This window comes from Branchiostoma floridae, chromosome 5 (genome assembly GCF_000003815.2).
Source record: "Branchiostoma floridae strain S238N-H82 chromosome 5, Bfl_VNyyK, whole genome shotgun sequence".
Classification (NCBI taxonomy): domain Eukaryota; kingdom Metazoa; phylum Chordata; class Leptocardii; order Amphioxiformes; family Branchiostomatidae; genus Branchiostoma; species Branchiostoma floridae.
Genome location: NC_049983.1, coordinates 10,713,646 through 10,737,067, shown reverse-complemented (window position 1 = coordinate 10,737,067; position 23,422 = coordinate 10,713,646). Strand labels below are relative to the sequence as shown.

At 39.9% G+C, this 23,422-nt stretch overlaps 1 protein-coding gene across 2 annotated transcripts; it reads left to right on the top strand.

The window, feature by feature from the left end:
• Positions 1-12,516: 12,516 nt before the first annotated feature.
• Positions 12,517-22,293, top strand: LOC118416579 (39S ribosomal protein L46, mitochondrial-like). 2 transcript variants are annotated; one of them, XM_035821736.1, is made up of 7 exons: positions 12,517-12,680; positions 13,245-13,341; positions 13,693-13,854; positions 14,986-15,119; positions 16,052-16,194; positions 19,552-19,683; positions 21,550-22,293. In XM_035821736.1, the coding sequence occupies exons 1-7, from the start codon at positions 12,590-12,592 to the stop codon at positions 21,700-21,702; spliced, it is 912 nt and encodes a 303-aa protein (XP_035677629.1). In that variant the 5' UTR covers positions 12,517-12,589; the 3' UTR covers positions 21,703-22,293. The 2 variants fall into 2 exon arrangements, with proteins under 2 accessions (XP_035677629.1, XP_035677628.1); XM_035821735.1 differs by having other exon boundaries at positions 12,575-12,680; positions 13,239-13,341.
• The last annotated feature ends 1,129 nt before the right edge of the window (positions 22,294-23,422 follow it).

Genomic DNA, 23,422 nt, shown 5'->3' with positions numbered 1-23,422 from the left:
CGTTTTAGAATACACGGTGACACATATTCTAGCTTATTTCTTCATACATTTTGTTTGTAATCAAGAATTAGAGCTTGACTATGCAATTGTGTTTTGTCTGATAATATTCAATTCAGCCTCTGGCTGCAAATATTTTGGTTTTACTAATAGAACTAATGAACCTATGATAGCTACACCGTCAGTACGCTCATCAATACCACAGTCCGCTACAGCTTGTACAGTTTAAGATACGAATGTGAGACAGTCAGTGCAGAAATAGTTTCATCTCTTGACTACCCGGCCAAGCCAGAAATAAACTGGACTTTTACCTAATTAAAGAACATCATGGCGCGATGACTACATTATAAGGGATAATCCTCTACACGGGCATCAGATACAAATTACATTCCGCTTCGATCGGTTCATCAGCAAAAGATCATGTCACTAATCCGTAGACAACGTGATGTGTTTACACGGTGAGGAAACCAAGTTTTGTAATTCATTTGTGGTCGTTTATTTTTTCAATGCATCGCGTACCGTCACTCATCTAGAATATTGGTGTTTTTAACAAATATGTAGAATATCACAATGCTTTAAGAAACAATGATACTGTGAATTTGAAAATTTATCCTCCACATTCATAGGAAGATGTTTGAAATTATTGTAAGATGCATATATGACGATGACATTTTAGCATGTATCTTCTTATTTTGAGCTCTAGTGTGTACTAGACTACGTGTAGTATGTATACTAAATTGATGCAATTGCAAATTCTAAGAAGTAGTCTATTACGTTTTGGTCTATATTGTACATTGTGTTTTCTCTCAATATTGTATAGCCCAGAACCTACATGACCTGTATTAATCCATAGACAGTTACTTCAATGAATATGTATATCACTTTGCCCTACATTGTACCTGCAACAATTTGACTTGACTATCTTTGACTCTTGTGACAAGATAAGTAACTTCGCAAATTGTATTTTAAAGGACCGCCGATGAAGCGGATGAACAAAGTACATTATCCGCCCGAGAAATCAAATGCAATGCAGAGGCACTGAAAAAAGAAGGACTTAAATATCTTTTCAACGTCAATTTAAATGCACGAAATCAAATGCAATGCAGAGGCACTGAAAAAAGAAGGACTTAAATATCTTTTCAACGTCAATTTATAGTGTAACTCAAGCTTCAATCGATCATTTTGAAGTGTAGTCAGAAAATATATGTTATGTCGGTAATGTATGAGCATGAGTGTGGCTATTACTTTAGCTACATGAGCACCGCCAGTTTTGTAGAATGCGGTCATGTATGCGATGCTCGTATGTTATGACATGCCTGCAGTGATACGAAATGGAGCGTATATGTGACCAGCATAACGTTAATCTGAAAATATATGTGAGCTTTAAGGAGTCATTCAGGTTTGTCAAAATCATCTGGGATTGTTTTTCATGTTTATTACAGCCTCTTCAGCTATAAAAGCAATTAAGGTATGAGCTCCATAAAGGTTATTATCAAGATTTTATTATTGAGGCATAAAGACTTTTACGAAAATCATTCCATTTGATTTTGTCACACTAGATGGCGACATTCTTGTAAACTTTGTTTTTGTAAAAGCATCCATTCATTGGCTTTATTACTAACGATGGATTTGATGCCCGTTCTTATAAACCGTATCTAGGAGTCATATTCATGACAGAAAGGCTATAGTGTGTTGAGGGATTATGAAGGTTAGACATCCAGGTAACAATATTCAAATATAATTCAACCTCTACAACTGGATAAAAAACGGAAATTTACTTCCGGAGTTTTTGAGTGACACCCATCACTCTGTTTCAGCGTCACTAAAATGAACTGGCAGAACAATTCAATACAAGTACAGCTAACTAGAAAAACTGGTTAAACATTTATTCAATAACTCCTAAAGTTGCATACGAACTTAAGGAATTATTGAATAGATGTTTAACTAGTTTTTAACTAGTTAGCTGTACTTGTATTGAATTGTTCTGCCAGTTCATTCCAGTGATGCTGAAGAAGAGTGATGGGTGTCACTCGAAACGTTCGGAAGTACATTTTTTATCCAGTTGTAGAGATTAAATTGTATTTGAATATTGCTTACCAGGATGTCTAACCTTAACAAACATTTTACATAGTATAGTCTCTCACACACTTTTGTATCATCAATATCATCTATAGAATTGAAATATATCAATACTCTTTACAATAACGTGCATCAAAATTATCAGATCCATCGTTAATAAGGCAGAAGAATGGATGCTTTTACAAAAAAAGTTTACAAAAATGTTGCAATCTCATGTAACACTATCAAATGGAAAGATTTTTATCCAGTTGTAGGGATTGAATTGTATGTGAATATACTACGCGAAAGATATCATCACACAGCGCGGATAACCTTGGCGAGTATCTCCTAGAGTCCTGACACTACTTATCTGTGTTTGATGGAAGACGACATCAAGAGGGGATTCTCTTGTGCTCAAACAAAGTGCCCGAACGACGGCAGTTCCATTTCCCCTTGATACCAAAATGGGTTTCCTAACCACGAGGTCTTCAATTATTCACAGATCCGTTTTGTGATCTGTACCCGATCAATGGAGTGAGCGTACGGGGGAATCTGCCTGGTACCCCGCCTGTAATCATGGGCTCAGCGGGAGTCTATCTCCCATCATTTTGTACTATTAACCCGCGGATATGGAAACATTTATCGACCTTACAGTGCCGAGCTGTGAGATGTGGAGGAGGCGTTAAGTACATCCATCTCCTGCCGGGGACATGCCAGAAAAATAAGTGCCGACTCAGAAGCTGCTTTGTCACACCGCGGGACACGGGAAGAGTTATAAAGTTTGCATGAGGACAGCAGATGCTTTTTTATAAGTTCTTATTATCAACAAAATAGAGTTTTTGAAGAAGGAATATTACCGCAAAGTTTTGAAAACGTGTCCGTGGATCATGTTTTGAACACCATTCTGGCAGTTACACTGGTACTGCCAAAGAAAAGCCATATTCAAAATAAAATCAATTTGTTATGAAACGGTAAGATTACAATAATAACTCCCTTTATTACGTTATCGACGTAAATTATAATTACTTGCATCAAACGAGATGAAGCATTGCTTATACAGATTCCTGCACATATTGTATTTTAGTTACACGTGGATCGTAACTCACTGTTATCGAGGTCAAGCGATCAAACATTAATCTGAGAAGAGCAAAAGAACAGCCATTTATTCTATCTTATCTTATCTCATTGAAGTTCCTTTGCTTACAGCAAGACGTCAGTGCCATTAATTTCTTTCTCTCTAAACGGTAGTCCTGAAGTATCTTGTGACGTGCGACATAATGATCGTTTTTCCAACCTCTTAGGCAATGACGTCAATGGCGCTGACATAACTGAGGGACTGAATGTTTCATCAGCCCATTCCGTCAAAGTAATGGAAAGCGTTATACATTTAGAACCAGGCGTTAAGTGTTATCTTCATCAGCAGGGGACAAGTGTACAGGGTAAGAACTACTTGATTAATCATTGGTGGAGATGACTAAGGACATTTGTGTAGCTATCAGGGTTTTTGTCTTCATTGGGATGTTTCAATCGTAAAACTCCCTAGAAACTTTGCTCTATTTGAAGTGTGGTGCGATCTTAACGCTGATTGGGAACGTAAGGGAAAAATAAAACTTGTTACCTTAACCCAAAGACTTACTCTCTGCCCCAGAAGCTACCTACCACGTTACAATTACGACAAAAGCATGCCAATACCTGCTGTACCTTAAAAAGTTGCTAGGGATCTCATTATCGAACTTAACCTTTGTTTTTCTAACCCCTATCCACTTTCTAAATATCATAAAGATCAATCCACAACTTTTTCCTTGAGTTATATGTATGCACGCACACACACACACACACACACACACACACACACACACACACACAAAGATACACACACACACAATGTGAGAGAGATAGAGATAGAGATAGAGATAGAGAGAGAGAAGGAGAGAGAGAGGTAAAGAGAGGCACGAACGAAACATAACCTTCTTGGTGAAGATAATAATGCAAAGCAACAACTGGTATTTCATCCTAATACTTTTTCTACACACATGTTGCATAGCGCTCAATAAAGTTTAGCATTAGATTATTAGACTATAAAATGTGCATTTGTTCCTACTTAAAGAAAATCATCACTGACTCGCTCCATCGCCCCTGTAAACACTCCCAACACTTAGTATGCCCCATACCGACTGCGCCAGTGTAGCTTCAAACGTTGGCGTCCCTTGAAAGCTTTTATCGAAGACGCAATTTGCACCGCTAATGTGAGCATCAACAAACGGTCTCCCAGGGGGAGAGTAGATCTTTTGTAGCGAGCGGCATGCAAGTTTGACTTGTAATTACGGGAAGTATAAAGGAAGAACACAAACTTTATAACCTTATCACTGAAAGTAATATACACGAAATACTATCCTCACGTTACAATGCCAATTTTATTTACGCTGAATTTGTACGCTGGCAACATAATGTTTACTTTTATGTGAAGCATTTTCGGTAAAGTTCTGCTGTAACCGATTGTGCTTTAGGTGCCTCCAGTTGAAAATATATAACGTTATACCAGAAAAAACTATATTGGAGTTTAGTGGTCACTGGTCATTTCTGATGTCGCTGACCATATCTATACTGGTTGGTTGGTCCCTAATCATATGTTTTTAATACGTCAAAGGAAAACTTAAATTTGGTAACTACGGAAGCTATAAAGGGAGAACACAAACTTTAAAAAATTATTACAATAGAAGATATACACGAATATTACTCTTTCATTAGAACGCCAATTTTATACGCTGTTTTGTACGTTGGTATGCTAACAAATAATGTCGAACGTTTAAGGGAAACCTTATTAATGCTGCAATAGATTATGTTGCAGGTGCCGTCAGTTGATAAATGCATACGCAATCAGACTCGCTTCATACATCACACAAGATCGTTCGTTTGCATTCCCATGCCATTCTATTGCAGACATATCTACAAAACTGTATGTACAAGTGATAAGTTTTCAATGCGTCACAAGAAAATTCAAAGTTTTGGTATGACACACGAGTGCGAGTTAAGTTATGCACCCATCCGCCCTTCCCAATTGTTTGATGGAACTTACTAGACGTTGTGAATGTAATGTGACCCCAGAATAACAGGTTGTGCAATTATGACACGCAAAAGACGTCATGTACCAGGAGAGAGCACAGTATGAGGAATGGAAAGTACTAATTACTGTTTTTAAACCATTATAAAGCTTCAAGGTTGGTTGCATTATGTGGATTTCTGGATTGATCCTTCTCAACGCTGTGAAATTAAACGTAATTTTGTTTTCCGGACTCATGAACACGCTTTTCTTTCTATTTTTACTAATGAATTTTATCATGTCAAATAAGATAAATGCAATATATTTTCAGATTAAATGCAATCGCCACGTAGGTCAAGTACGCGAAATTTCATATAACGTTAAGTGGCCTATATTCAAGAGGCATTCAACACTTTCACATATGATCCAAACCCTAATTCTTCCAATTTCTTAGCGAATATATAAGGAAATCACCATAACGTTTTTTTGCAGACAAATTTGACAACATCCTGCACAATTCGTTGTGTATGCTCTACTCTATTTCGTCGTATACATACGTCAAAGAAAGTTAGAAATCCAAGGAATAAGATAAGCAAAATAATAGATAAGATAAGCAAGATAAGGCAACTGGATAGAATTAAAAATGGTCAGACGTTTCAGACTGTATCCACTGTCTTCCATCGGTGACTCAATAAGAATGTGGAGCTCACCAGGAATTAAACTACAACTCTTAATTGACATCTACATAAGACGAAGTCAAGACAAGGTTGTATGCTAATACGTTGATTATCTCCTGTTGTATAGGAGCTAGGATATTACTGATAGGAAGATCACATAAGATGTATTTCGTTACGATGCTAGCTCCTATGACTTCAAAGCAACCGCGGATGTTTTGGACTTGATTGATAGCGTGTATGACGTGTGCAAGCTGTTCCCCAGAACTCCTGAAGCCGGCTCTAATGTGACACCATCCCCTGTTCGGTCAGCCGATGACGTGCAGCGCAAATGGGCAAATAGGAGTACAGCGATGGCAGATGTCCGCTATTATCCCTACCAGCGAAATGCAATCAATTCAGACCGAGCAAATCGGTTGGTACTTAGGAACAGCATATCATTCCTGAAAGTCAAACAAGGTCATACGGCAAAGTTTGGCGGTTCATTTCGATGCAGCTGTGATACTTCTTTGTAGGATTTATATTTTGCTGATTGCTAAGCTGCAATAGTATTTAGGTACCCGAGAGAATAAGTGAAGAGAGCATTCCCATCAGCATTGGTCTAGACAGAGTATAACACTACGAATTTATTATACTTTCTGCAATGAGTAAAGTAATATTTGCTTTTAGACCACAATTGAAACATAATGCTGCTCTGAAATAACAACTAGAGTAGTGTAGTGGTTTGTTGTTTGACGGTGGTAAGTTAGATATTCCACTGTAACATGTGCACAAGGTTAAGAAGTAATCCCAACATTTTGAACCTTAAAAACTTGAGGCGTCCTCAATAAGTTATCATCTTAAAGCACACATATAAGACTGTCTCATAATATTAGCCATGATACCTTTCAGAGTATGATGGGCACCAAGATGTCCAGAAGGTAAATCCCATTGCCGCCCTAACTCGATGCGGTTTCCCGCCGTGTAAAATCTCCTTACCCCACAAATGGGATGTTCTGGATAACTGGAAAGCACACTGGCTGAGTTTCATCGTCAGGAGAATTCAATTTTTCATGCAAGGGCATTCCTAATTATATTGCAGATAATCGAATTTTGGCATTCGTTCGCTTCTTTTTCGATTTGTTCTGTTCTCGTGTGCTGTAAGTTGTGGTAAGGGCTAGACTGCCGGAAGAAATCCATTCAGCTGCCATTTACTCCTTTTTCTGCATTTGTGTACAACATACGTAGTATAATGAGTGATAGAATTGCTAAGACAGTTAAGACAGCTCAGTTTTAAGACGCTTTCCGAACCCCACCCACATTCTGCACAACCACCGCATTTCCAGGACCAAGGAGAGGAAGGCAGTAAAAGCTCGCGGACTTGCTGATGAGCTGCGTCAGTCGCGCCTCGGCTTTACTCTAATCACATCAGCGAAGCACGGAGGCATCCTGTACAACTCGGCAAGGAATTACTCTGCCCTGCATGCGGCCTGTAGATAAAGCTCCACCGCGTAACGCAGGTCTATCCTTAGCGAGGATTTGAGAAGAAAAGGAAATCGTCCTCCATGGGCGGTACCGAGATAAGTGCGCGGCAGTAGTTGGTATGCCGGCGCACGCCGCTGGGAATATTGACTTACCGTAATCATACTTCAGGTGGAAAGTCTTCCGAGGGAAGTTCACAAATTTGCGCCTGGGCTTATCTCCGTGACCTGGGCACGGAAAACATGTTCATCCAGGCGGTAACAAACCACCAGCATCCCGGAAATGAAGTCAAGGTGAACGCAGACGTGCATGGGTGGTATAAACTCTGTTCCTTTCCAAGAAAAAACCTTCATAACAAGCTTGCTTCTGAAGGAAATGTAGAAGGGCTTGTAAACTATCTTGAAAGATGGCATCTTTAATCCACCCCTACTTGAACATTCCATCCAAACCTAATCTAGAATGCCACTATATATACATACTTAGTATTGCGGATGCATGAATTGTAGAATCAAAAAGATGATAAAAAGTGGTCAGGGTTGGACCGATGCGACATACAAAATAGGGAAGATTTCCAAGATTTTACCGCACCAAATACTAATACACGTTTATCCCGTCGAGTGTACAGGAATTACTTAAGTTAAGTGCGTTGCAAGGTTACACAAGGTCAACCTGTTAGATTCCTTTACTCGTATCTTTCCGTAACTTTCCTTGCAACAGAGGCACCGTTACAAAAGTTAACGCGTAAGGTCGGTACAGGGTGTTGGAGGTAAGCCTTCGAAAGTTTAGTCCAAAAGCAATTACATATAAAATGTCAGACGGAACGAATTGCCGGCGTTAGGCAGTGTTATAATACTACTTCTGTTATCTCCCAAGACTGGCTGCATAGCAACCTGCGTAAAGGCTTCGCCAGGAGGAGTAGAAGTTGAGTTAAAGTCAGCGGTAACCAAGCGAGTGATGTTAGTCCCGGCAATGCGCCTGTAAACCTAAAGTGAGTCCGTCAATCATGGTACCCAAGGCGCTGACAATTGCGTCGTCGTTTCGGAATACATGACTGAAATGGCTGTTGGGGGACAGAATACACACAGAGCTTGTCTGTTCAATTACGAGGCTTGCCCATCTTGCCGTCAGAGCTCACCGCACGACTCCCTTGGGGTACAGATGATTGATTCCCGGCCTGTATCTACACATCGTTATCGCCCTGGCGGTGGATCATCCCAAATAACAGGCAGATCATTTTTTCTGCACAAGACGAAGATTACATGAGGGTGGCCCTGGAGATATGAACCGTCTTGTCGTTTGGCGTCCAATCTGTGCTATTACTTTACGTTTGATGAACGAAGCATCACCTAAACGTATGGAAAAAGGGCGTTCAGTTCGTTTCGTGCTATTACTTTGCGCTTGATAAAACGGAGCATCTCATGAACGTATGAGAAGAATATTCCGTTTTCCAGAAGGGAGTACGAAGCGGTAGTGAGTGATTTCGAACATATGGTGTGATGGTATCCTCCCTGTTTTACGCAACATTACGCCCGTTAACGAGAGAATCCCCTCGCGTGGAATCTCGGCTTCCATCGCGGAGGATGTAAATTATCAGCAGGCAGTGATTGTAAAAATTAGTGAAGTAAAACGCATCATTCTGCCAACTACCACGCAATCATGGCACGCGCCATCAACTGAAAAGTGCTGATGGATCCCACTGCCTTCAAAAACATTCTCCGCACAAAGGCTACAAAGTACGCCGGGATTTTAGAGGAACAATCTTCTCACCAGCCTGTTGAATACCAAAGAAAGCGACATCAGCAGTGGGAAAACGCAAGGGCAGTTGCTGCATTCTTAACCGAGCTTCTCACTTCCTCCATAGAATATCAAAAGATACACGTCTGCAATATATATGATACGGACGCGGACTTTGAAAGGAGGATAAATCGAGACCAACGATAGCACCTATTGGGTCCTACCTTTTATCGCCTTTTCTCCCCGCAGGTTATGAGTTCATGGCCAGCCAGCGGATTCTTGAGCGCAAGCAATGCGGCTAGACTAAGAAGCGAGAGCGTCGCGTCTTCGCTCTCAGCGTGTAGCCTGTCTTTTCTCTCTCCTTAATTTCAGTCTCTCAACGCGCATGCGTTTTACAATCACACCGTGTTTTTTTGGAATGCCATCGCTGTATATTTGAATGTCATAATCAGAAGTGTAACGTGTCCCCATGGTCAGGATAAAGCATTACATGACACAGTTTGTAAATATCTGCACCACTGAGGCAGGTTTATGTGGCTTAAAGGTCCTTTGTTCAATTCCTGTCATGTTGCCGATCTTGTAACCTTGGGAAAGGTATTTACCGACTTATCTCACTCAACCTTGGTGTAAGATTGGGTACCTGACTTTGGTTGGCGCTCTAGACACATTTAGAAAAGGCAATGGGTTTTTACTTGTCTTTTTATATATAGCGATATCCAATAAGATATTCATAAGCGTTGCTTGGAATGAAAAAAAAATCCAGAAAGTAGATGACGACAATTGCACGAAACAGAAAGCTATTGATGGCTTCATAGTGAGCTGCATGTGATCATAACCTCCGTCCACATTCCTAAGACCTATCCCAACCGTTTACTCTGATAGTGTAAGATCAAACACATCTGAGTAGGCTAGCATTATGGCAAAGCTGGAGGCTTGGTAACAAAGGATTAGAAGCCAAACAAGGGTTTGAAAAATTTAACGGAGGATAGAAAGAAGTCATGAATATAAAACCTTTACTCGATTTAAAGCTAATTGGAAAGACAGCTAAATTATTCAAAATGTATCTTGAAACATTACCAGGTTATACAGGAAGCAGAATGCATACTTACATCTTGTTAGGCATGAATATTTTATATGTGTGATATTTTACATGTCCCCATGTACACAGCATCCAGTTTTCGTAACCTTTACCGTTATGAAACGCGGAGGATCAGAGATTCGTCATGTGCTGGTCTCAGGAGACGGTAAACCGTCGGCGACAGAGACGGAGAAACCGTGAAACCGCTCGGCGGATTAAAGGATAGGCGTGTGAATGACAGCGACTCGTACATCTCTGCATCTCTCCCAACCAGACGGATCCCCTGCCAACTGGAGATGGATTCGCTTCCCAACATCACAAAAGACAGCTATTGGTACGGCTGATGAGGCGTAAGCTCCCGATCGAAAACGAGCCATGCCTCAGATAATGGTTAGAGGTGCAGATGAGAACTAGGGCTGCCACAGAGGCAACCGCAAACTACAGGCATGCCTCCAAGGGCAAAAATGTCATCATAAAAAAGAGGTGGATACATTCTGTATGCGTGGAAGGAATGAAACGGCTTTATTAAAGTCCAGTCTTTGCTTCATCAACGGCTTTCATGTTTCAAAACCAAGCAGCGAATCTTTGATTTCTACTGCATGAAATCCAAGTTGGCATATCGAATCGGCGGAAGAAAAGCAGGTTTATGGCTTCGAAGGATGAAAAGTTCTGCATGTAATGTATTCTGGCAAATCATAATAGTTGGAGTATTCGGGGAAGATGTATAACGTTATGTACGTTTGGAGTTCATAACAGCCATTGCTTATGTGGCGAAAAAAAATACATATCCAAAATACATATCCAAACTCTGATACTCAAATATGGGAAATATATTCAAAATCTGCAGTTCGATGTTCTCATTATGTTGCAAGTTTCATCAGCACGCATTCTCTGTAGATAAAACACCAGTTCATGCCTCTAACCCACAACTGAGCTATCAGCCTAGTAATATGTATGCTGCTTCATGTTTGCATTCAAGTCTTCCCCTCAGATTACACAGTAGCTTTCAGCATTATTTCGTAACGTTATTCATTTGAAACTATTACCCCACCACTCTAACTGTGTGTCTTTTGTAGATAAGTAGAAGTCGACCTAGTTTCAGAGGATAGATATGTTACGTTTCCAATAAAAAAATCTATTTCCATCTGCTGTGAGTACAGTCATTGCATCTACCTAAAGGCTATATAATTTCAGAAAGACAGCACTTGCCTTTGGTTATCACTTGAACAAGTGCCCGTATCACTCTCTAAAACATTGTAGTTGGAACGCAACAAATAAAGACTCTACATTAGCACCATAATAATATCTGTAGCTACATTAGTACAAGAGACACACTCTGCAATAAGCTCAATACGAAGTAAGAGAAAATAGCCAAGATGATGAAAACGGATCTACGCATATCAGACAAGTTTTCTGAATCCCGTAGCTGGCGGAGACAGTGTTCCGGGATTATTGTTGCGCCGTCGCCAGCCAGTCTACCTTCATATTGTATCGACAAGACTCCTGCACTACTTTAATAGGCCTTGATAACGTCTTTAACGATACGCCTGTCGACATATAATCCTTGATTCTAACAAATATAGTACACAGGACAGTCGGTCTGAATAAAATTGCTGAATTTATAGACCTATCAGCGATCTGGAGCACATGATGCTCACGCTTTAACGTTATTACATGCTATTGACCCAGAAAAAGAAAGAGAACATTTCGTAAGTACAAGATTCATGATGTTGTCAACAGAGGTTAATGATGAAAGTCTTGTGCTAGTTCCCTAGAGCTAGAGTGGAACACGCAAGGGAAACCTTAGTCAGATGTAGTTTTAAACGATAATGTAAGGTAAAGGCGTTGTACCTAGCTGTTAGAATTCGGTCGATTGCCAAGGAAAATCAAATGATGTTGTGAATAGCATTATAACACCAACTAACCAACCGATCATACTTGTTGAGAGTTGCAATAGCGTTCTCATACACAAATACAGACTTTTAGGTATTTGAAATGAGATTTTTGTCTGTGAAAATGTTATAGGACTCGGCAGTGTGATTCTAGTGAACTGAATTGTTATTCTAGCGAAAATCGCTGTTACCATGAACGCCTAGTGTACCTATACCTGTTGAAACTAAAGCACTATTGGACAATACTTTTTAGTTAAGTAAATCCCGTTCCTAGATGACAAGTTTGACAATATTGCGGTTGGAAGATTAAGAAAACTTACGAGTAGAATTAATTTTCCAAATATCCAAATTATCCAGACCCAAATATGAAAATTCTCATACAAATAAGACAATATAGTTAGCAATAACTCTCCATCTTCATGGCTACCTTCCCCCCCCCCCCCCCAACGACCTGGAGGTCAAGGTAGTTAGCTATATGTATCTAAACTATTGTAAATATACCACATCTGTAACATTTTTCTTGTCTTTCTTTTGTTCAGGTACATAGCTCCCACACCTAAAATATCGAGAAGTCTAGTGTATGTTGTACATATGCATGCTGTGTCGTAGCTGAGTAATCAGGTTACCATTCTTGAGGTCAAAGGTTAGAAGCAAAATGGCGGCGCCCTTGGTGAGAAACGCGTTTTTGATGTCCACAAATCGTCTAGCAAAACCAGCCTTGATTGCCGCTTCACATGCTCACAAAGGTATGGAATATTAAGTAAAATTTGTACCTGACATTGTGGTTCACGTACAGCTGTCATATTTTACCTGTAGAACTCCACAAGAGCAGGGAAACCTCGAGAATTCACGTCGCGATATATGATAGAGCCTCAAATAATTTTTGGTTGCACATGCATCGTTTACCTGATCCTTGTCTCCGGGGAAGAGGCAGGTTCAGCCTTCACTCTTACAGTTCAAGATGTACGTCTTATTCATGATTATCCAAGTACCGTATCGTACACGTATTTTGCGTGTACGTTTACAACGTAGTACGGCACTTGGATCATCAAATCTTTTTATCCCAACAATGGGCTGTTCCAAAAAATTATAGAGGGGGATCTGCATACTAGTACCCCCTCAGTCCTGAGTCCCAAATTATGCTTCACCCCTGTCAGTTTTGCTGTCCTTACATTTCAGGTCTGTAAGTCCTGATCCTGCTGACCTAAAGATTCCAAGCCCCCTTTGTCCTGCTGTTGTTGACTACACTGGTTAGTTTGGGAGGAAGTACTACATGTTGTAACTTTTATTTTCATTTCACCCATTGCCAGGTTTGCTTCAGAATGCAGTGGCTGCCCAGATGAGGTGCTGTGTCTGTGGGATTAAGACAGGACCTGCAGAAAGCGAAGAAAACAGTTCACAAGCTGAGTAAGTAGACCTGAACTGTATTGGTATATACTATAGGCAAGGAGGTTGAAGCTCCTTGGAATAGGAAACCGGTAATGATCTGTGGAAATATCATAAAGATGCACATGGCCATTATCATAAATATATAAAGTTCTTTTTAAAGGAGGAACAAATCATGTCAAGACAGTTAGGGAAACACATTTTTTTTACATCTCACCACTCATGTGGTTGTAATGGTTTCATGGATAAATTGCCATTATTGACAGCAATAATCTGAGTGATATCATGTTGATAGTTCTTGTAAATGCATTGACTTCATATTGTAGTGTCTGTTTTTTTTCTAAGGAGTCTCTAAAACCTGTTGTTCCCCAGGCAGTCCCCGTGGACCCTGATGAGCGCGGTGTGCATGGTTCGGCGGCCCCTCATCATGGCGGAACTGTCGGACGTAGAGCGGAGATATAAGGCACACCTGGAGCAGCTGCACCTGGAGACCAGCGTTCTATCAGATCATGAACTACAACTTATAGAGGAAAAGTAGGTCATACACTGTAATTCCTGATTTTTTCACTGTACTTTTATGTTCACAGTTTTCACTGTGACGACTGTAACATGAACTTATCATTACAGATAACAAATAATTCACAGACTTTTTTTTTATGCGCACCTGCTGCTATTGTGAACATTTAGTTCAGAGAACAAGTTAAATTTCTCAGACCGTGAAAGTTTGGTACCGAGAAGACAAAGTGAATTACAGTATTGGGTGGGCCGACTACTCTCTCATTGCAGCCAGGGGCTGAACTGTGGAGAGCTAATATGCTGGCCAAAATCGCAAGTGTCTAGAGTAGCTGCCATTTGTGCCACCACTCAGGTGACCTCAATATGACTGTCACAAGGGTCTTGAGAGACCTGCCATTTGGCACCACTCAGGTGACCTCAATACAACAGTAATTACCACAGGACTGTAGGGTTGAACCATTCACATCAGGATGGACCCCTACTCTTTTTCGATAAGTGTGGTGGAATTTTTAAGTGGTGTGGCTCTCCTCAAACACAGAACCTACATTTAATGTCCTATCCGAGGGACCGTCCTAACCAAAGCTATGTACTCGTTTCCACCTGAGTGAAGTGAGGAAAGTTGTGTCAAGTGCCTTTCCCAAGGGTGACTGGTGACATACCAGCGAATCCAGGACAGGCAGGAGTATGGGACAAAGACTCTGTCGCTGGGCCACATAATCCCACCAATCACATACTAATCAGGGCTGTCTCCAGGACCCATGTCTCCATCCTGGGATGGAAGTTGTTTGTTGGGACATAAGAATAATTTCACTCTGTACATCTCATAAATCTGAACTACATGACATAAAACTGATGAAGATGTATTTTCATGAACTTGAAATGAATAACAACCAAAAAATAGGTACATTTGGATCAAGTCTTTTATAACTATTTGCATTGTATTGAGGTCAAATGATTTCTTATACATATACTTTTACGGACGCTAAACTGGATAGTGAGTGAAGTGAAGTTTGTTGATTTCTAATGATGCATATTTTCATTAATTTTTTTAAAAGCTTTGTACTGGTTTTCCACATCTGGAACCAGTTCAATGTGCAATTATGCCATGTTTTTTTTAATATTTACCATATTCCTGATGTAACATTACAGAGTAAAACTAAAGCAACGTCGGAGTAGGGGGTACGATGATGATGATGAAGATGGCTCCCTCCTCCTGGCTGCAGACAAGGAGGACCTGGCAGCTGATAAATTCCAGGAGTTCCAACCTGCTGACCGCCTTACAGGTAAAGTATTGTATATTACTGTAAATACATTGATTTACGGGGGGATTTAATTTCGCGGTAGCGGGGAAAAGGACTTTTCGCGGTGGTTTTAATTTCGAGGTAACACCATAGACTGCAGTCTAATACCATAATAGAAAAATGTTCGCGGTGGTTTTAAGTTCGCGGTGAAGTGGTCACTGCAAAAACCGCAAACATTAATCCACCGTGAACATTTCTGCATTTACAGTATATCAGTAATGAGTGCTTTCATGCTCAGTCTGTAACGCTAGCTGTGGGGTAGCCTATATCCGTTGTTTTTGAAAAAGGTGTCTATGGACATTGGTTTCAAATTGCAATATTTACAAAATACTGTAGTTTGAAATCACTGTCTGTTGACTCAACATCAAGACTACAACATCCCTAGATAACCGTGGATAAAGGTAAACTAGTGTTATTCTTCTAATCGTATGTACATGCATATTCAAGAACATCTAACACATGCTTGTTTTGATGTAAGAGGACATTCAAAATCAGTTGATGTTGACAACATCACCAGTTGACCATCTGCATGTAGATCTAAAAGTCTTCAATATCTAAGTCTTCAAGTACATTATGATGCTGCCTGAACTTTACCCCTTGACGGGGGGTGGTCGTGGGGGCGCCTTGCCGCTGAGCACACTGCCTCCCTCCATTTCTCCCTGTTGTATGTCAGCACTTGGGTGCTGGCAAGGGGCAGGCTGGTCCCTGCCACAAATTTTGACAAGGAAGACAGACAATATGTTCAGTATTTACAGGTTTATTAACTCGGGGAAATTCCCCTAGCTACAATGAACAATGCATCAGAGCTTAATGTCCTGTCCTACGGACTACAATCTTTTCAACAGCATGCCTGTTGATTGAGAAACACAGCCAGGATTCTAACCCCCAACCTGCTACGTTGATGTTCCTTACAGAAGCTGACATGAAGAATGACAGAAGCAGCCAGCTGAGGAAACTGGGCGTCCCACTGTACCTTCTGGTGAAACAGAAGCTGGGAGACAAGGCTGTGTGGGTGATGCCACAAGGCAGCCGTCAGGAGGGGGAGACACTGAGACAGGTAAGGCTGGGGAACAGGAGGGGAGACACTGAGACAGGTAATACCATGCTGAAGTAGTCTTATCAATGCATCTTTATTGGTTTTTATGAAAACTATTGTCACAATCTTTGACAGAACTGTGGCTGCACCTAGGACAACTACTGTTGTATTGTCATGAGGTCACCTGAGTTTAGTGCTCAATGGCAGCTGCTCATACCCTTGCAGATTAGCCCTTGCAGTTGCTAGCTTTTCATAATTCAGCCCTGGGCTGCAAAACATAGTTGGCTCACCAATTAACAATAACAAGAACCCACAGTAGGATTTTTTCCTCATGAGAAATAGTAACACTTAATCTTGCAGCTGAAAATAAAACTGCACAACTTAAGAACTGGGACTAGAAATCCTCTGTAAGGCAGACTGTTCACCTTTCCTGTGATGTGTATCCACCCCTGCAGAGTCTATTACACACTACAATCTTATCACGTCCAACCTGCAGACATTCATCAAAACATGGTCAGAACACAACCAGAGCGCAAAGACCTTTCAATTTCCCAGCAACCGCTCAAGCAGAAATGCAATAATCATCCCCAAATCCCGACCATCGACGTCCAAACTCTCCTCGCCACGGAAAACTGATTTCAGCCACCTGTAAATTGGTCCGAGGTGTGTGAAATCGCGATTCAATTTCTCCGGTGATATTCTCATGTATATTTATTGCTTTTTTCATAACCTGCTTAACCCTGTAACATGTTGTCCCGGCAATAATTTTCAGGCTGAGATGAAAGGCGTTGTGCGAGACCTAAATTGTTACTCCATCTCAAACGCTTCACGTGCCCTGTGAACTGCCATCTGGTGGGGGGAAAACAGGTCATTACGATGCAAACATAAAATACAGGAAAAATGCCTGTCATTAACAAAAGCTGCTATCTGTCAGCAGAAGAAGACTTGGCTCTTTGATTGTTATAAAATGTGCGTTTATGTGGAATCGATGGAAGTGTCAGGGAAAATACACGACCATGCTCAGGCGTCTGTGTAATTTTGCTATGTATGAGATGGTGAATTTGTGTACAGGGTTATGAACGATAAAATCGTGTATGTATTTCCAATAAGGGAGGGTGAATCCAGATGCAGTGTTCATACATAAGCCGGATGAGTATAGTATTCAAAGAAGTATCCCATGTCAAAGCGCTCACAAGCTGTGACTTTTGTTTAATCCTAGATAAATTATAATAATTGTAAAGTGTATTGCAAATTCGTGCCCATGGGCTAATTGCAGATAACATAAAAGATTCAAACAGTGTAAAAACAATATCACAAGTGTGAATTCATGATATGTCAAAGATTTTCGAATAGTGTAGACATTCCCTAGTAATAGGATACTTGCATCTGAGTGAACATTTTGCATGGCTAGTGCAAAAGGTCCGAGATATTTCATAACTTGGACTTATTTTAGGACAAATTGATTGATTTTAAGTTGCTTCTACTAAATATGTTTAGAAGCAAATTTTCTAATAATGCCCAAGAAATGTCTTGTTCAGTAAGTCTTGTCATAATTGTCTTCTAATCAATATCTTTCCCTTACTACAAAACAGATCTAAGGTTATAGTAATAACTTAATTGTACAACAATCGTATTAGGTCCAATTACTACAGATTATGGCATCTACTGGTGCATAACTACAGTTCTATAAAGGTAATCTACCTAATACAAAAATGTGTAGTATAGGATGAGATTGGGCTTTTACAATCATTGGAGGAACTTCTAGAGCCTAGATGCATACATTCATGATTCATAGCTGAAATGTTGAGTTTTTACATGGTAATATCATTGTGGGTACTTTGCTCCCTAGCAAGGCTTCAAGAGGTCAGCTAAAATTTGTTACCTGTGTGTGTTTTATGTGTGGGAACAAATTTTATCTATCTGCTATTGTACAGAAACATATGTCACTTCAGGTAATGTTCCTCTAAGGACCAGTTGTGAACAGGCCCTTGTTGGTAGGTTATGCCCTTGTCAGTAATTGTAGCAGTAAAATGTGGATGCCTCAAAGATACATGGTCCACTATTGGCACAGCCAAACCACCTCTATTTCAAATTTGTAAGAGTCTTAGAAAAATGATAGTCTTAGAAAAATGATAGCCCCTCTTGATTTTCAGGAACACTGCAGTTAGTTGTAACACTTATCATGTTACAACTTGATAGCATATGGTGAAATCTGAGCTTCAGCTCATCATTTTTTCCCATTCCACTCATACATGTAGTTTGTGAGCCCATGTTGTTAATTTTCTTTGAAAACATATTATTTTGTGGAGTGAAGCAAGCAATTTCTATCCCAGAATGGGTCCTGTAGAAAGCCATGATCAAGGAAAATCAAGGACATCTGTATATATATATATTATGATACAATTTTACACATTAAATCCGTGCACAAAATAGAGAGCTTACCAACAAGCTTTTTATCAGTCCTCTGATCCTTATCAAGATGAAATGACCCAAAGCCTATGTCACACATCCACACACAGCAATGGGTTAAAGGTGCTTGGAAGTCGGTATCGGCCCCCGTCTCGATTGAGGGAAGGTTGTTGGGCTCTGATGTAAATGACCTCTTTCACTCCCCTTAGAAAGTAATCCTGTTTGGAATTGTGAGTGTAAAATTGTATTATAATGTTCATTACTGTCATAGATGAACTTACAGTAGACATCTGCATACCATTGTATGGAAAATCTCTGCACATTTTACACCAACTGTGTAATGGTTTGTAAATGATGCATAAGTATGGAGCACTTATGTTGAATTCCTTGCTGATTATCTGTGTCAACAACTGTAAAGTAGCACACATTTCAAAGTGTTTATAGCTGTGAAACGCGTATCATGTTGTACTGAGCCAGATTGCCTTGGAAAATTGCACCAACTTTGCCAATTCAACAAATTTTCCCTTGTGTGTCATATACCCACACTGGTGTGTGATTTGATGTGGCCATTTGCTTAAAAAGCTCATACAAAAGGATGATTACTTATGATACTCGGTGCAAAATAGGTAAGATAACACTAAATGTATTAATTGGGTCACTTTCTGTCATTTATTTTGCGCCCATTTGTGTCATTTTGCAAACTGAGAATTTCTTTGCAGTTTTGAGGCACAAAACTTGCACTGATTTGCACTTCAGAGCAATCTAATGAGATACCCCTTTTACTGCTTTTGATTATTTTGTTCTTGTGCTCGTGGTATACTGGAAGAGTAACAGCTTGAAGAAAACTCCAAACTTCATCATACAGTACTTCATACATTTGTATAACAGTTACAGAAAACGGCAAGGAAAGCCCTCTAGGATTGCAACATGGCCACATTTGTCTAATTCTTCCTTATCACCCCTCTGCAGACTGCAGAACGAATACTGCTGACCTGCTGCGGCACCCATCTTCGGACCACCTTCTATGGAAATGCCCCCTGCGGCTTCTACAAGTACAAGTACCCCCGGACCATGCGATCGGAAAATAACGTCGGAGCCAAGGTGGGTTGTATTCATCATATATGTACGTGTGCACTTGGTGGCTGTACCAATCTAATTCGTTGGTTCATAGAATCATAGAATCGTAATAATTGACAGTAGATTTAACATTGATTTAACAACAATCAATAAAAAGATTATTAAAAATAAAAGATGACATAAATATATTGAGTCTGGCTGGAAATTTGGTCTTAAGAATACAGTAAATGCCTTTACATTTACTTTTTACAGTGGTTTTACATTTAATGTGTTGTTCACATTGTTTGCAGTGGTTTTACATTTAATGTCTTGTTCATTCATAATGTTGCAAAGTTCTGTTTTCTGCCCTCCTACCCCTTTAGCTTGTCAAAGCACTACTCATACATACTGTAAATTGTACAATAGTATGATTTATTGGGGGTACCTGTTAAGTTGAAGATTATATCCCTATCCTGAACTCTAAACCACCAAACTATCTATCAATGAAATAATCTGATTTGTTTGTTCTTGAATAAAAAAATGTACAATTAACATGAACAGAGTCTGACTAATAAGTTTGTACTGCAGGATAGTGTTAGAGAGTAATTTAAGTTTTCCTCCCAGTACTGTCTTTTCAGTATTCTCTAGCATAGGGTTCTTGGCAGTGTCCATCCTTCCGTCCTTTGATGGAAATTTGCTGCTGGGGATGAACAGAAATTATGTCCATTCCATTTTCAGACAAAATCAGCATGTAAAGATATTAAAACAGATGCCATTGATCCTAACAGAGTCTACCAGCAAAATTTGCCCCTCAAAATGCAGGAAATAGCATTTCATAGGGTCTGAATGTCAAAATTTCCAGAGGGGAGCATTCACCCAGTCTCCCCTAGGATTGTCGTGCCTTAGGTGCTCAACAGTATTTCCAAATTCAAAATCTAGGGACGGAGAAAAAAGTCAGGCTGGCTAGAACACTGCTCTTAGCATGTTTTCATCATAAAATTACCAAGAAGCGATGAAGTTAAGTGGTATGGCCTAAGCTGTAATCAGTCCCGGTGAAGGACTCCCTAATGGGTTTCTTTTGTTGGGTCATAAAACCTGCATCTGCGGGGTATCATCACGCGGGGAGGGCGCAGCGCTGAGTATCTGCAAATGGCTCGTTTAAAGCCGGGTCGTTCATCAGCCAATTTGAGAAACAAGTGTTGCCATGAGTGGCCCTTCTGTGGGGAATTTCCATGCATAAACTAACCATTCGTATGCCATGGAGCCACAAGGAGGGAAATTGTCCTCAAGTGCTCCTCATTTTAGTTGGACAGGTCTTGAAAATGGAGGTTTGCAATTTTTTCAGACTGAAAAAAATTAGTAATATGAACTGCAACTTCTTTTCGATTCTACTGTAAATAATTATATTTCCCAGTAATGGCCATGAGGGTTGAATGGCTTCAACCATACAATACTTGTCTGTTAATCTAGTTTGAACGTTCCTTAAAAATTACATCAGATTCTATTTTATTAAAATGCACAAGAAAGACCTGAATGTGTCAAGATTTGTGCATATTCAATCGTATGGCAAAACGTTTTGCAAAACTGAATGAATTCAGTTGCATAAATTGTGCCTGTTGTCTTTTTCCTGACACCTCGGGCAAGACAAATGGTATAGTCTATAGAATTCTGTGTAACCTATATTAAAAATTGATTTTAAAAAAGTGTACCTACTTGTAGTGATATCATGTTGACGGACGATGGTATCAAACTGCATATTTTGAAAACCTTGCAATTCCAAACAACCGTACCTTAATACCCTGTTTTATAAAACAACGGATATAGGTTACTTCGTGGATAAAGGTGAAGTAGCATTACTGATTCATATATTCTTCTAAACTTTTGCTGACATGTTTTCCAAACTCATTTCAGGTCTTCTTCTTCAAGGCAGAGCTGACAGGAGGAGACATAGAGTGTGACAGTGAAGGTGTTGAGGAATTTGCATGGGTCACCCCAGAAGAGATGAAGGAATATCTACCACAGAAATACCTGGACAGTGTCCTACCCTTTGCCACCTGCCTATAAAATGTAGTCATATAATGTGCAGAAAACACTGCATCGAATTGCCTAACAGTTTATTAGATGATATTGCAGCATTCTTTGATAGACACGATATTAACTGAGTTAAGTTGGTAATGATTTGGAAAAATGTTCAGTATAAACACACTGTTTGAAAAACGCCATGCTTTTTTGAATACAAAACTATCCACTATGACTATAAATCTAGTTGTATTGTTGTAAAGAAAGCACTGTGTCAAATTGCCAAACAGTTTAAAGGATGATCTTCCAGTGTTCTTAGATAGACAAGATATTAATTAATTTAAATTGGTAACTTTTGGGAAAAATGTTCACAGTATATACAATGTATACACTGTTTGAACAACGTCATAGTTTTTTGTACAAAACCAGCCACTATGATTAACAATATATTGACAAGTGAAGCATCATTTCTGAAGTATTGAATGTATTTGATAGAAAGTCCTGTAATCCAGAAAAAATGAATGCCTGCTGGTATAATCTGTTCATTTTCAAAGCGGGCTAACGTCCACTGATTGTTTTCCGGGTCCTGTTATTCTGGACCAGTCCAACAAGAAATAAATTTTGTACTGGTACCCACCCCTAGTCAGCTGCAATATGATGTAAGGCACATACAACTTGTATTAGTGCCACCAGGTTTTCAATTTCCTCTGAACTTCTACAGACACAACCTTTGCCTTTTGGTAAAAACACAGAGGTATCCTGATACAGAGACCTGGGTGCCAGTTCCCACACTGTTAACACCTGACATTACCAAGAAAGTGATACAGAGACAGGGGTGCCAGTCCCTACACTGTTAACAGCCTGACATTACCACTCAAGTGCATGAAGAAAAATGGTGCATGACATGCAATAGTCACATGATTTACGATGTGTAGCGGTCTTGCTGAACGGTGGAACGTATACATTAGTAGTCAGTGGACTGTGGACAACGCGCCGTGTCCTTAGGTATGTGTGAAGGAACCCATCTCAACCTTACTCCATTTTCAAGGCTTTGGGATGGTCATTTTTATGACGTTTGCAGTATGGAGTGACCACTGACTCACTTTGTCCCAGGTTTTCAATGCATGTGGTCATTCATGCAATGTCAGCATTTAGAAGTGACAGAGTTTCATCTCACATGTTTCAATGGAAAATCAGTCAATGTCAATTCCCATTCGTTTGCGTTTTTGTGGAAATTTTGCCGAACTGAAGGTTAGCAGGAAGTACTGCATCGGTGAAAACCTGAGTACATGGATAGAGGAAATGATTCAGTAATTTAAGCTTCGTACATTGCATGTACAGCATCTATCGCAAGGGGGCGCTATAGAAGTGCTTCAGCGAGCGGTAGTACAGCAATGCAGGGGAAACTTGACCAAAATTGCATTTTTGTGACCATTGATTCTAAGATTGAAATTTGATGCACATTTAACCATGATCTAAAGCACAGGCAAACACACAAAGCGTTGAAAAATCTTTACTTTATCTATGTAATTCGTCGCAACGTCTTGTCAACAGCATTAACGTTGTATCTCAATATCTGTACTATTCTAGAAGAAACGTTGTGTTGTGGATCAATACTCTAGAAAGTACCTTCTATTGTTTGTTTTCGCGTCACAGCGTTCGTACATATTTTTAAACACGTTTGTACTGTTTTGTCTCGGCGTTTACGCATGTTTGCGTTGCGATAGAACTGTCACACAAGCACGTAATACGATTTAACCATTCA

Bases quoted from the DNA above. Each gene is read 5' to 3' on its own strand.
- LOC118416579 (XM_035821735.1), top strand. From the start codon at position 12,590: ATGGCGGCGCCCTTGGTGAGAAACGCGTTTTTGATGTCCACAAATCGT. The intron at 13,342-13,692 runs GTAAGTAGACCT...GTTGTTCCCCAG, and splicing joins GAAAACAGTTCACAAGCTGA to GCAGTCCCCGTGGACCCTGA. The intron at 15,120-16,051 runs GTAAAGTATTGT...TGTTCCTTACAG, and splicing joins ACCTGCTGACCGCCTTACAG to AAGCTGACATGAAGAATGAC.